At 45.2% G+C, this 14802-nt stretch overlaps 1 protein-coding gene and 1 pseudogene across 1 annotated transcript in view; both read right to left on the bottom strand.

Annotated features, from left to right (window-relative positions):
* Positions 1-3807: 3807 nt before the first annotated feature.
* Positions 3808-14802, bottom strand: part of Usp22 (ubiquitin specific peptidase 22) — a 40731-nt gene continuing 29736 nt past the window's right edge. The window contains exons 7-13 of the mRNA XM_004868739.4: positions 14697-14802; positions 12817-12975; positions 11545-11671; positions 10899-10990; positions 8370-8432; positions 7636-7785; positions 3808-6706 (exon numbers count right to left, since the gene is read on the bottom strand). Coding sequence (XP_004868796.1) covers positions 6664-6706; positions 7636-7785; positions 8370-8432; positions 10899-10990; positions 11545-11671; positions 12817-12975; positions 14697-14802 — 740 coding nt within the window. The 3' untranslated portion in view covers positions 3808-6663. The remainder of the gene's footprint in view (positions 6707-7635; positions 7786-8369; positions 8433-10898; positions 10991-11544; positions 11672-12816; positions 12976-14696) is intronic.
* Positions 9003-9865, bottom strand: LOC106008031 (large ribosomal subunit protein eL21 pseudogene; annotated as a pseudogene).

Here is a 14802-nt window from a genome sequence, read left to right as displayed (position 1 = left end):
ATACTAGTGAATAAAATTTATCTGAGTATTGAAATAATAAAATATTCTAATGAAGCAGGGTTCACCTCCAGTGGTCCAGAATAGGAAATCTCTTCATTAGATGTACAACTATCTGAAGGTCAACATTATTATGGCTTTTTTCTTTTTTCTGTCAGTGTATGTTTGGGATGCATAATGAATGCATTCATCGTGGGGAATTGATACATAGGCATATCCTCTCCACTTCCCTTGCCCTCCTTCCCCTCTTCTCCCATCCCTAGTTTCCCTTCCCACTGCCACCCAGTCTATCTCTTACTTCCTATCATCTCTTTTATTTTCCTCTTCAAATTATTTATACTTTTGGTTTCTCACATAAGAGAAATTATGCAATATTTAATTTTCTTTGTCTGGTTTATTTCACTTAATGTTAAGGTCTCCAGGTGCATCCATTTTCCTACAAATGACTCAAATTTATCCTTTGTAGCTGAGTAGTACTCCATTAAATATCACATTTTCTTCATTCATCTGTTGAGTATTTCCAATATTTAGCTATTGTGGGTTGTTCTGCTATACACGTGTCACTGTAATATGATGTCTTTTTTAAAAATAAGAGATGTCTTTTAACTCTTTTGGGAAGATATCTAGAAGTATACTTGGACTAAAAAGAATTTTATTTTATTTTTTTGAGGAATGTAAAAAGCTGTGGTTGTACAAATTTATGTTCCTACCAACAATATAGATGGGTTTTTACCACAGCTTCACCAGCATTTTTTGTTTTTTGATTTCTTGATGATAATAACCATTCTTTCTAGAGTGAGATGGAATCTGTCTTGTTTTAATTTGCATTTCTCTAATGGCCAAAGATGCTGAACCTTTTTTCACATATTTATTGGCCGTTTGTACTTCTTCGGAGAAGTACCTATTCATTTCAGTTGTCCATTTGTTTGATTGGGTTGTTTTGGAGGGATGTAATTTTTTGGTTGTTCTTTTTGTTTTCTGAGATAGGTTCTCACTTTGTAGTTCAGGCTGGCCTTAACCTATGTAGCCCAGGCTGGCCTAGAATTTGCAGCAATCCTCCTGCCTCAGCCTCCTCAGTGCTGGGATTACAGGGAAATGCCACCATACCTGATTAAGCTTTTTAAAATTTTTATTATACTTCTTTGTACAGTATATTTTAGATTAAAAACTCTGTCTGAGGTATAGTTGGTAAAATTTTTTTTTCCTATTCTGTAGATTGTCTCTTTACTCTTTTGGTTTCCTTTGCTATGTGGAAGGCTTAATTTTATGTAACTCCATTTGCTGGTTTTTGGTGTTATTTTTATGCAACTGAGTTTCTTCTAGGTTCTTCAATTTATTTGAGTATAACTTTTGGAAGTAGTTCTTCATAATTCTCTAGATTTTTGTTTTTTTCGTACCGGTGATCGAACTCAGGTCCTTGCGCTTGCAAGGCTGGCGGCAGAACCACTGAGCTAAATCCTTGGCCCAATTCTCTGGATTTTGATGGCAACCATTGCTGATTTTGCCTCTTTCATTTCTAAATAAATTGATTTTTTTTTCTTTCTTTTTCTTGGTAACTTAAACCTACATTTTTACTAGCAATTGAACTTTAAGTTGCACGAGCACTGTTAGAAGCATTTCTAGAGTCAGGTAAGAACATGATTATGTAAACTGAAATCACTCATCTTGCCCACCCTGACTGCTCACCCCAGAGAGCCGCACAGCACCCACCAGACAGCCGGTTGCTCCACTGTGTCGGCTCCTCACCCCCGCAGGCTGCCAGCCCAGCTAGGATTGCCACTCACAGTGCTGTGGACCAGGCAGGTTCAACACTGGAAAGTGACTGTGCAGTTTTGCAGGCTGGAAATGTGAGACCTAGGTGTCAGCACAGTGGGTTCCTTCTCAGACAGTACAGGGCCTCTGTGCTGGGTGCTCCTTGGCTCAGAGGTAGACATTTCTCTCCGTGCCCCACCTTGTCTTCCCTCTGCGTCTCTGGATCCAAACTTCCCTAAGGACATCAGTCATATTGGGTTAAGGCTCACCCTAATAACTTCATTTTAACTTCTCTCTGTGAAGACTCTTTCTCCACATAAGATCACATTCTGAAGCACTGGATGTAGGACTTCAACATAAGTTTGGGGAACAAATTTAGCTTACAATAAAGACCCTCCCTGAGGGCACCTCTATTTTGTCTGTCTACAGGCAAGTTGGGATCCAAAAAAAACCTGCCCAAGCCATGTCTCACCCACTGTTCCACCAGCCCACACTGCAAGTGGTTCCTCTTAACTGCACTGTTTCCTCACTGCAGATAGCTTCCTTTCTTATCCCAGAGTCAATGTGAAAAGTCTGTCACTGTGTGGACACTTGCTAGATTCTGACCAGGTACACTCACAGCTCAAGAGTGCAGTGCTGAATCCTAAGGTTAGTCTGTCCTCTCAGCGGGAACAGAATCACTACAGAGGATACTGTCAACATTCAGGTGGATAAAATGGCACAACTGTGGGTGTGGCAGCTTCTTTGTCAAGCCTCTGTGGCTGCTCAGGGTCCATGAGGAAGTGACCTTTAGATAGAATACAGACTAAGCAGGCTCAATATCCTACTCTTGTTCTTACCAAGGTCCATGAGGCTGGCACTTCCGACAACTTCCCTGAGCTAATGGACTACTGCTTAACTCTGGGGTAGCATCATTTCCTAGGACCAGGGATCACCTGGTGGCAGCATGAATACACTGCACCTCTTCCATCATGGAGGGGCTGAGGTTTCTGCTGCAATAAAGCTGTGTCCTGAGTATGGCTTTCCCTGCCCTGCCCTTGGCATCCTACCAGCAATGCCCACTAGCCAGGATCCCTGATTCACAAGAGGATGTGCAGCCACAGGCTTGTCTGCAGGACACCCTGCAATGCAATGGGGCTTAAAGAAAGCTGCTACAGGAAGGCAAGGAGGCTGTCTTAGTGGGGACTTCTTGTCTGAATTAGAAACCACTGGTGCTGGAAACCCTCCCTCCCCACAAGCCCAAAACAGCACATGGGTCTGAGGATCAAAGTGGGAATATGCAATTGGCTCCTAAATACTGTAACAGGGCTAGAGTGCCATGTGAGGCTCTGAGTTCTATCCCCAGCACTGGGGTGGGGTGGCTAATAACTCCATTATAGACTTTTTTTATTCTTGACCTGTAAAATCTGAAGACGGTGCTGCACAGCGGGGAAATGGAAGGATTCCCTAGTGCTTCTCAGTATGTCCAGGAAGAGAACTTGCCACAAAGGTTTGCATCAGAGGTACCTAGATAAGGAGGGGGAGACGACTGAGATCTTACTTCTTTCAGAGTTGAAGATCTGAGTTAACCAGGTAAGGAGGCTGACAATCTGAGGGCAGGGGGGAGTATGAGGGACAGCAGAAAGTCCACTATAGCCCCAACCAGTCTCAGAGGCCTGGACTCACCCAGCTGTGCCAATTTCCTCTCTACTTTTCATGTTGGTTTCACATCTGCCACCTCGTCATCATGTAGAAGCACGTCCCACTGCCATAGCCAGGCTGCTGAGTGATGAGCTGGCATAGGCTCCTCAACCTCTGAAAGGTACTCAGGGGACTCTCATGCATGCCCATGTCTGAAGGCCTATGGCTGTTTCAAATCCTCCATGTCATCCTCCTGGCCAAAAAGGAGGAGCAAGTGTTAAAAGGCAGTGGGCAATCCCAGAGGAGGAAGTGGGGTAGAGACTTCCCAGTACCCAGAGGAGCCTAAGACTGTGTGCCCCACTGGGTCACCTCTTCAGGGCTTGCACCCCTGCCATTCTACATCTGGCAGCCTGTGTCAGGAAGAGAACAATAAGCCAGTTTTCAGAATAAAATGTAGCTTTATTATAGCACAGGAAAGACTACAAGCCACTGGGGTGGAGAGGGCCAAATGCCCTCAAAGGGACACAGAGAAGGTGGGTGTAAACATTTTGGTAATAAAATCTTGAATCACAGCACAATTATGGAAATTTTTTCTTACAATGTTTGTTTTCAGCTACAATAAACAAAACAAGTCACTTGAATTGTCAAAAGAACAGCGATTTTACACAAGGAAAGCATATACACCAAGCTAAGGTAGGATGGCACTCAGGTATAAAGCACAGGGTGTTGCTGGGAGAGGCCCTGGGGTGGGGAGGGGGGACATCGCTCTGTCCTGGGCCACCCTTCACTTCTGGTACTTCACATGCTCAAATGCTCCCTTTAGATGTCTGACGAGCAAAGGTCCATTGCGCTATGATGAAGCTCTGAGATGATAGCTGGCATCTTAGAAATACAGGTTCTCTTAATTTTCTGAGGGGCAGGGTGTAAGAGTCCATCTGGGAAAACCTGAACACCTACACAGGTTGGTTATGAGGAAACAGGCAAACCATTTTCCTGATTCAGTAGCCAGACTGGGAGCTAAGAAAAGAGATGCCCAAACCTATAATGTAAAGATGTTCCCTACAAAGCAAATACACATGAGCATATCAAATGGGGGACCTTATGCTGAGGGCCTGCCCAGCATAAGGCAAGGCCAAGCAGGAATGTGATACGCCGGGCCTCTGGCCCAGACAGTGCTTTGAATGCCAAAACCACAGACCAGGGGAATAATCTGGATAAAAGTTTAAAATAATGCCTATAAAAAACTGATGTGGCTTTTTCTGTAGATAATGTTCCACAACAAACAATGCCACTGTACACAAGCAGAGGCAGGTAGGGGGTGGGTAGGGATGGGGCAGCAGGCCTGGTCGGCACACCTGCTTGTTTCTCACCTGTTCCCAAACAACCATTAAGGCCAGGCATCACAGGGCACCGAAGGGAGGGCTTCACGGCTCAGAGCCCTACAGGACGACTTCAGCTATGTCTCCTTTCCAACAGATATGTTCCTGATTAAGAGACAACATCTCTTCCCCAGAGAGAGCTTCACAGCATAGTCACAGACATGTAGAACCTGGTGGCATGGGGCCAGGCCTGAAAATTTGGGCCCATCCAAATTCCTCTGAAGATGCTTATTTTAAACCACACATCAACACGTATTCTTTAAATGCAGAAATACAACAGAGAAATGAACTAGGCAAGAGCTTACACACCATACCACTGTGGCTACTTTGCAACCTGCCAACTCTGTGACTGGTGCTTCCTGTGTTCACTGCCCCCACCCCAACTTAACTAGCTATGAACCAGACCCTGCCTGCTTTTTTGTGTGGCCAGTCAGCTAAGGAGTTTTATCATTTTCAGATAGTTTTTAAAAAACTCAAAAATTTCTTAACACTTGAAAATTGTATGTAATTCAAATTTCACAGTCCACGAGTACAGGACTATGTACTACAACACGGCATGCTCACTATTTAGCACTACCTGTGACAGAAAAGGTGAAGCCCACAAAGCCTATACAACTTGCATCCTGGTGCTAAGAGAAGCACTGTGGACCTGGCTACAGCTTGCCCTGCTCCTCCAGGATGAACACCCCACAACACATACAGACAGCTCTTGCAGAGCAGGGACAGCAGAGAGACACAAGCTAGGTTAAAACTGCACTCCTAACCTCAAGTCCCCCAGGTTGTCATTGCTCAGAATTGTCTGGGTTTGAATTGAAAGATTCATGCAAAGATATCTGACAAGGAACATCCTTGATTAGGTCTGCTGATAAGCTCAATCACAAAGTCATTTTATTCCCACTACAACCGAAATCACAGCAAATGCAGAGACACACATCAGGGACCCTTTAGCTTCAAATCCAATGCATGGACACCACACAGCCCTGGAGAGGCACTGGGACCAGACCAATGACCAGAGAGAAAAAAAGGAAAAGGGGAGGAAGGGGGCCAATGGAGCCACCAAGAAACTCTTCATTAATCAAAACACCTTTCTGAGTGGCAGCCAGTCCTCCACAGCCTTTGATGCTGTTCCTGGGGAGGGAAAAGGTGTATGCGTAGGGGGGAACAACAGAACAGCACTAGTTAAAAAAGCAAGGCTCACTCTTGAGAATAAGGGAGAAACTATCTAGATTTTAGTAAAACTTGATAATCATTCACTTTACTATTATTACACTTATAAATTCACCACTGTGGGAAAGAAAGGGAAGGAAAAGAAAACGCCTATCCTAGGACAACGGAAGGAGACACCTGGGCTGATGCTTCCACATGCAGGGACACTGAGTTGCCTGCGGAACAGACACCTGGAGCCACTCGAGGCCTGGGGTCCGTAGGCTCTGGAGCTGCTGGACAGCTGCAGGAAATGGGGTGAGGAGTTCACACTACACACTACCAGGCCCTCCCCCGAGAGAAAGGTGCATGCAAGTCTTCTGTCCTTGAACGTCTATTTTACAGCATCAATGGACCCAAAAGTTTTGAACAGGCGAGCACCTTTTAAACTCTGCATGTGGGAAGGAAACACCAGGCAAAAGCTGCTCTGTGTTGTGAGAACCCCTGGACCCCATGGAGCTCTAAGGAGCACAGGAGAGCTGTCAGTGAGGGTGTCCTGGCTCTTTTCCCACCAGGGTACATGCCCCACTCAGCTATCTCCTGCAAGGCTCTGCAGCGCATGTCTACTCTGGCACCGGCTCCCCTCACAGAGGAGCCATGTGGGCAGATGCTGGCAAGGGAGGCGGTATCATGGAGTCAGGGAGGCTGGGGGTCATCTTATGAGGCTTGCTAACTTGTTGCCTTCCTTTTTTCTGACCAGCTGCAGATAAGGCTACTCATATTCCAGGAACTGTTTGTGGTAGAATAGCAGGTACCTGAGGAGGCAGAGAGAAAGGGTTTCATTGCAATTCCATTTTGAGACAGTCTGCACTGCGTAAGGATGTCTGTGGAGGGGATCTGCACGTATGTGACCTCTTGGCTCATGATTTTAGTTTTTCCACCTTGAAGGAAAGAGTCCCTTGCTGGCTGGGTAAAACTGCCCCACCTGCCAACTCCCTCCCCCTGCCCCCCCCCCCCCCCAAGGAGTCACCATGGCCTCACTGACCCCCTGAAGTACTCCCTATTGTCCGTTTATGACAGCCACTGCCCTAATGTGGGATCTACTGATTACTGTAACCACTAAGACAGGTGCATGCCCTTACTGCCCTCCAACACACGTCTCTTTTGGCAAAACTGCGGGTGAGGGGTAATGGGTGGGGTGGATTTTGGACCCAGCTCAGAACCTTCATGTCCAAATTCTCAAAAATTACTGGAGCCATGAATCCTGCTTCCCATCAGAGCTCAGTCTAGTGACACTCAGGTGGAGCATGACAACAGTTTCCCTGGTCTCTGGTAGGGCAATAGTTCTCTGTGCTGCAGCAACAAAACCAGCACAGAAGTGGATAAAGAACTGATGTGCTCAGTTCACATCATGGTTAAGACAAACAAAGACTACGTTGGGTCTCCAAGTTAAAAGACAGCAACAAAAGTGCCTCTGGGGGCCGGGGATCTAGCTCAGTGATTTTGCCGCCTGCTGTGCAAGCACAAGGACCCAAGCTCAATCCCCGGTACCAAAAAAAATGTGCCTCTAGTTAGGCACATTTGGCCTTATCAAGGTGATGCTCTATCTAGAACAAGTCCCATTACTTCATACCATAAGGCTCTGAGGGAGCTATACACTGTCACTCCTTTGGACCTAGGGGACACAAAGGAGTGGAGTTGCTGCTGAGGCTTCCCTCCAACCCCACATCTGCCTGGGACGCACCCTTCGCTGTCCAGCACGTCCTTGATGCTGGCTTTGGTGATGATGGCGTCATCACATTTGAACCACTGGTCTTTGTGCTGCCGGATAAAGCTGGTGTAGTGACCACTCTCCAAGGTCCCTTGATGGTTAACAACAGCAAACAGGGAGTATCTGGTATGGAGGAAGGAGCAAGAGAGGACAGCTGGCCAATGGCACTGATACTGCCCAAGCAGGAAGGGCTGCCCACTGACTAACTCAATGCCCAGAAGCTGCAGTGTGCAGGGGGTTGGGAGGAAGGGAGCCAGGTGTAGCTCACTCTGTTCTCGTCCAGGACCAGCTGGCTCGTGGAACCACACTTGATGCAAGTGGTGGTGACTACTAGTGGTGGAGGTGACTGTCACTGTCCTGTGCATTCCCCCTTTATAAAAGACCAATGGCAAGGACAGTCACAGACAAAACAGGGCCACATTAAATATGGTGAAGGAAGTGTAGATTTCCAGATAGAAACTCATACCAGAGGGCTGGACAAGGATGAACTCCCAGTGGGAGGGACACTTCAGAGGCAAGAGGGTCCTGGATTATCTGGGTGGGGCTTGCCTCATGCAAGGGCAACACGGAGCCTGGCAGGAAGCAGGTCAGTGGCTAGGAGACTTAGGAGTGCTGCCAGTGCTATTCCTATCTGTGCCAACCCCCTAAGGCAGGACAACCTCTTGCCCCTCAAGGAAGCCCCAGCCACCCACACAAGTCCCACTTACTTGTTGTCATTATTGAGACTGTCTGTGGGCTGCTGGTACTGCCCATTCATCCTGCTCTCTTTGCTGTAATAAATAGCAACAAAATTCTGTAAAAGTTAGAATTCAATTGTAGAGACCTAAGGTGCTACGATTACCACCACTGCAGATGCTGTGTAAGGGTTCACTTTATACCCATTCCCGTTCTTCCAACAACTCTGTTTTAGGCAGAAATAATCCCCATGCTTTGATGAGGTTAATGAGGCTTGGGCTGGAGAGTAAAGTCCTGCAGAAGGACAGACTGGCCGGGACTCTGGGCCTGTCTCACCAACCCTAGGCATGGGCTGCCCCAGCAGCTTCTGAATCGGTTTTGCGAAGGAAGTTTTGCTGTAAACACTATAGGGTGAATGCATTCCTCCTCTCAAAGGTGGAGGGTGAGTTAAATCCATTCGACATCATTTTTTTTAGGGTGCTTTAAGCAATTTATTGAACTGAAATGCCATATACTGACTTCCATTTATTTTGATACATCTTGTCCCCAAAGTGATTTAGAAGCTCAAGCCAATATAAATATTTTATAAATATTTGGCCATTTGGGTATACAACTGCACAATACTTCACACGTCTTTCAGCAAGAAAAACACTGAAGAGTAATGACCTGACAATTAACTGGGTATAATGAGAATCTGCTCCAAATACTTGTTTCTCTGAGGTAAAGGCACCACCCACCTGTTCAATTAAGAAAAATATCCTTACAACACAGGGTGATTTTTTATTTTTAAGTAGGGCTTAGGGCTCTCAGCTGCTAATTAGGTGCCACACAGCAGAGCTACATCCCCAGCTTATGCCATGAATTCACAGGGAATAGGTTCTAACAACTCAGGCTCCTTCCCATTGGTTCTCACAAAGTGTGCTGCCCTGGGTGGGGCAGGCTGGCGCTTCAGTTGAACCCAGGTACCTTTCTCTTTGGCTTCTTTCTTTTTCTGATCATTTTCCTTGACATGTTTTAGGAAGCTACCTTGACTCTTTGAGTGTTTAATATGCTCAATAAGCATTATAATCCTCTTGGCAAGTATCTTGCCCTTAACTTGCTTATTTACATGAATACCAACAGCATGCTGGATAACACTGCAGACTCTTCCAGTTTTGCCATGGTAACATTTGTGTGGCATTCTTTTTTGAACAGTACCCATTCCCTTGATGTCTACAATATCGCCCTTTTTGTAGATTCGCATGTATGTGGCCAAAGGAACAACCCTATGCTTTCTAAAAGGCCTAGAGAACATATACCGGGTTCCCCTCCTCTTTCCCTTTGTGTTCATCATTTTGGCAAATTACTGGAAGATGGAAGTTCCGGCCCAAAGTCCATTCAACATCTTCAAAAAGAACAAAGATTCCTGCTATTTCTTCCATTACCAGTGCTTCTGGTAAAATGGGAGAGGCTGTGCTGGAAATGAGAAGTTCCAAGCTTTAACACCTTTACCCACTGCAAATGTTAGCAGAAGACATTAAGATCTTAGTAAGATCTCTGAGGCCCTTCTGTTGACAACAGCTTCATTATCTTTCTGGAGATATAAAATCAAAGTTAGTTGGACTTATTTCCCAGGGGTGGGCTGATAACCCAGAGTTTAAATTCTTATGGTCAGATTTTAAGACAGTTATCTAGGAGCTACAAAGACAGGGCCACCATGAGAAACAACACCAGGAAGATGTCAGTAACTAACAACAGGCAATTTACTTGAGATGGTGCAACAGGTTTTTTAGGCTGCACCTAAAAAGGTAATGTCTGCATCTCAATCCCAAAATGGTCTTTGGAGATCTAAGGATGTAGAGAAGAGATCTCTCTGGGTTATCTGGGTGGGCCCTAAATCTAATGACAACGCCTGTATGAGAGAGAAGCCAAGAGAGACTAGACAGAGACTCTGGAGGAGGCCCTGAGACCAGATGTCAGGGCGGTCATGTGGCCACAGAAAGACCTGGAGCCACCAAAAGCCAGAAGAGGCGAGGAATGGAATTCTGCCCGGACCCTCAAAGGTGGACCTTCTCAGCACCGCGGATTCAGAACTATAAGAAAATAAGCTTCTACTTTAAGTCAGTATATCTGGGGACAGCTGCCACAGAAACAAACATATTAGTAAGTGTCATGCTTTCTTGTTGGGTTAAATTTTAAGGGATCTATGGTAATGAAGACTGAAAAACAGGAAAATGAAATTCACAACTGCAAAATCAAATAAGTTTTTCTGTATTTCAAAATTCATTACCATCAACTAAAACACTGTCTTCTCACTGTGACCTCATGTGGATGAGATTCCGTGTTTAAAAAATGATAAAAGATTGCTAGAGAAAAACTCAAAGTATGAGCTGCCTATCTAAGGAAAGTCAATTTACTGAAATGTGTCTTGGGTTAAGATCAAGGCAAATAACTAGGTTTTGGAAGGCGAGGTTCATATCAACAGCTAGGCTCACTTCATCCTAGAAACTTGGTGCTGGGTCAGGGCTAGCCCAGGATGACCCTTTAGCCCCGGAGTTAGGCTGGAACCAATGCTCTCCTACCTGGAAGCCATGAAAGGTGTCATGTCCAGTTCCAGGGGAAAAGACACGTATGTGGTGATCTTCCGCCTCAGCTTGGCTGAGTGCTCAAACCGCTAGACACAGAGGGGGAGGGCAAACAGAAAGAATACTCAGGGACAGCTCACTAGTGTGAAGCAGCCCCTCCATGGGTGCTTTTCTGAGTTTGTTTCAATTTTTGAGTTACTTTTTGGCCACATCTAGAGCTTATAGATTCAACACAGTATTAATTTACATAAATATGATTTATGGGGTTCAAGTCAAGTCTTGAAATGACAAACACCAGGGGTACAAAAGAGGACTTCATAGCAGAACTCAGAAAAGTGCTGACAATATACCCGTAACTTGTGGCAGAAAAATGAAAGCAATAGTTTCCTTTCACCAAACAAAAGACATTCCTTTGACTAAATCAAGGCCCACCAAATCCAGCTATCAAGCTAGGAATCTTTTTTAAAAGCATTTAGAGGGCTATTAAATAATCTTCTCTCAGTGACAGAGATGAGGGGAAGTATGGGTATGCCACAGCCTATCCTTATGCTGCCTTGGTTCCTATTGACTAACTGCAGCTGGAAGGCTGTTCTGCAGACCACATGCTAGGCCTTCCATGGAGCTTGCTTTCTGGAGGACTCACTTTGAGATGAAAGCAGGCCACGATGGGCAGCTTCTTCATGGTGAGCTGCTTGGTGGACTCCTGGTAGCTATGGCAACCACTGCATTTTATCTTGGCACTGCTCCCTAAGTGTTCTGGTCTGGTAAATCTACAAGGCATTTAAAAATAGCGATTTTAGGCAAACAAGACAGGAAAGGTAAGGGTCAGGAAAAAGAGGACAGGGACATTTTATCACTTCTGTTGGGTTAATTTCTCTACTAAAAAACACATGCCTATAGTTAAGGAGGTTTATAGTTTCATGATCAAAAAATGAGACACTTTTTTTCTTCATCTTCTTTAATGAAGACTTATCTTGTGCATTTTGTTTAAATGAAAGGTCTAGGGAAATGGTAATGTCAATAATTCCTGACTGCCATATATGCTAGCATTTCAGTTTGTTCCAGAACAATGAAAATTTATATTTACACAAAAACTCTACACTGTTAGACCTGACTTACTCATAATAGCCAACAAGTGGAAACGACCCAAACAACATTCAGTAGGTGAATGTTTGAACAAACTGTGGTTCACCATCCCATGGAATACTCATCAGAAATCAAAAAGAATGAACTCCACAGCAACTTGGAATTAAGATGGGTGGGAAAAGACAATCCCCACAGGTTACATGTTTTATAATTTATTTACAAAATATCCTGAGATGTGAAGATTATAGGAAGCAGTTCTCCACTGCTAGGATGAGGTAGGGGTGGGGGTGGGGGAAGACGTGGCTGGGAGGGACCCTGTAGGGACAGAGATGCTGTGCCTCCTGACTGCATCAGTCAGCATTCTGGGTGTGGCATGTATTTCCTACTGTAGGATGTCATCACTGGGAAACTGGGTGTAAGACACACGTGAGATCTGTGTATCTTACAATTGCATGGGAACCTACAATGATCTCAACATAAAGTTTAATTTTTAAAAATACAAATGTGTAGAAAAAAATGGTAATTTTCTAGCAGTGAGCAGAGATTGTCCTAAGAAGGTTGTGTTAGGTAAGTTAGCATTTTTGCTATCATGCAAAGTTGGTAAACAGAAATATCTAGTCATCATGCAAAAACAACTAGTTTGAGCTACTGGGCATTCACTATAGCCAAATGCAGGCTGATACGTCTTCTCAGTGCTCTATCCTGGACCTGAGAAAGAAACTGCTACCCTGGTCTGGCCCTGAATGTGGGACTCTGTGGTGACCAGCCACAACTTCTCCACAGCCTTCCTGTAAGGAAGATGCATTTTTCTCTGAGCAGGTGGTCTCACCTCCGCAGGCAGTCCGTGAGTGTTGTAGTGCCCGATGCATGGCTTTCCCCGTTTACCATGCTGCCCTCGCTCCCTGGGCTTAGGGGCCAGAACTGAGTGGAGGAGCCAGGCAGGTCTAAACTGATGTCCCAGAAGGGGTCTATGGTGGTAGAGACTCCACTGCAAAAAAAGACAAAAGAACACATGAAGACTGTTCACTGTGGCTCCAAGACAGCCCCTGTGGCACATGCTATGCGCCAACACTCTGCCCTGCTGTGAACTTCTGTCCCAATAACATCTCTGGCTGGAGTGTTCACACAAATGTGCCCTGGGCTCCCAAGGAGGGGTGAGGGAGGGATGTGTGGAACCCTAGATGAGCAAGGGCAGCTCCTTAGGTAGTTTGTAAACCTGGGAGATGACCTTCATTTGGGGACTTTCTGAAGAGTATAAATTTCTGGAGCCCCAGGTCCAGAAGCCCTGAATCCTCGGATCTTTCTGGGTCTGTGATGGAGCTAGAGTGTCATTACCCAGTAACTGGGCCCTGCCACCCTGGGTAATAACAAACCTCCATGCATACGTCACACCAAGTGTGCACCCACCAGGCTCAGTTGCCCCTCAGAACATGAAATGCTGCGTTTCATAAAGCCAATTCATGCCTGGAGATTTAATTTACAATAGTAACAAAGGGGAACTCAATGGGATATTTAACAACAGGAAATTCGCCACAGATACTGAAGCCAGCAAGGAACTCTGACCTGCTCAGGTCTAAGGCCCAAAATGATCTCTGCTGTGTAAAAGAAAACCAAGCCCAGTGTGGTGGCATGTGGCTATAATCTCAGCACTCGGGAGGCTGAGGCATGAGCACTGCTTCGGGTTCAAGGCCAGCCTAGGCTACATGGTGAATTCAAGGGTACTCTGAGACCCTGTCAATGAGAGGCTACAGTGAAACCCTGTCACAAACAAACAACCTACAAAAAAATACATTTCTGACAGTGATGGCAGAGACTTTTTCCCAGGACTGTGTTACAAGAACAGCAGACGGCAACCCATTATAGACTCAGAACAACTTTAGTGGATATGACATTAGTTGATCAGGGTTTTAGGAAACTGAATTGTACTAAAAATACCAGGGCACACTGTGAGTGGATGAGAGGGTTGACCTAATGTGCCAATGGATCTTCTTCCTGATTCTTGAGCTGGATGTGCTAAGCAGAGACTACACCTGGAAAGAAATGGGGACATTACATGCAAACTTTGGAAAAGGAAACCCTAAAATAATAATTAATAAATGTGGAAGCATATATATATATATATATATATATATATATATATATATATATATAAAAAACTGCCATCAGTGATCCAGTCCTTCCTGAAAGGGCTATTTTATTTGATTCTAGGTGTTGAGAACTATAAGGAAAGCAGAGAAATGTGGGAGAAAGCGTCCAAGAACACCCTGCTAGATGTGAACAACAACAAAGATGATCTCATTGTGCTCTCACAGGTTCCACAGGGACCCTGTCCAGCACTGTCTCACATATCCTCCAAGGGGGAACAGACTCCTAACCCCCATAGCTTTCAGCATTTATGGTATGTTAACTTCTCCAGTGTCTTCTATCAAGAGGTATTTTATTTCAACAAATAACAATGGTGTGGTTGTTTAAATATAACCACAGGCTTCTCACTTGGTGGCTGTTGCAGATGCTGTGGCATAAAAGCCAAATAACCCTGTGGCCCATCTCCAAGGGAGGAGCCCCACAACACTGAGTATGCTCTTGGCTCAAGAATCTACTTTAAAAAACTTCTTAGAGCGAATCAGTTCTGCTGACTGGGAAATGCACCATGATACTGGTGCACCCCAGGACAGGTTCTGATTCTGCAGGCTGACTGGCCACACTTACTGGCAGACTTGGCAGGTGACATCAGACTGCAGCCCACCCGTGAAGATCTGGTCAATGATGCAGTTGCAGTGATTAGGGTTGTTGGCCTTCTTCCCGCTGTCATCAC

Source organism: Heterocephalus glaber, unplaced genomic scaffold (genome assembly GCF_053883595.1).
Source record: "Heterocephalus glaber isolate CG9 unplaced genomic scaffold, H.glaber_assembly_v1.0 deba00001813, whole genome shotgun sequence".
Classification (NCBI taxonomy): domain Eukaryota; kingdom Metazoa; phylum Chordata; class Mammalia; order Rodentia; family Bathyergidae; genus Heterocephalus; species Heterocephalus glaber.
This window is presented reverse-complemented; position numbering and strand designations above follow the sequence as displayed.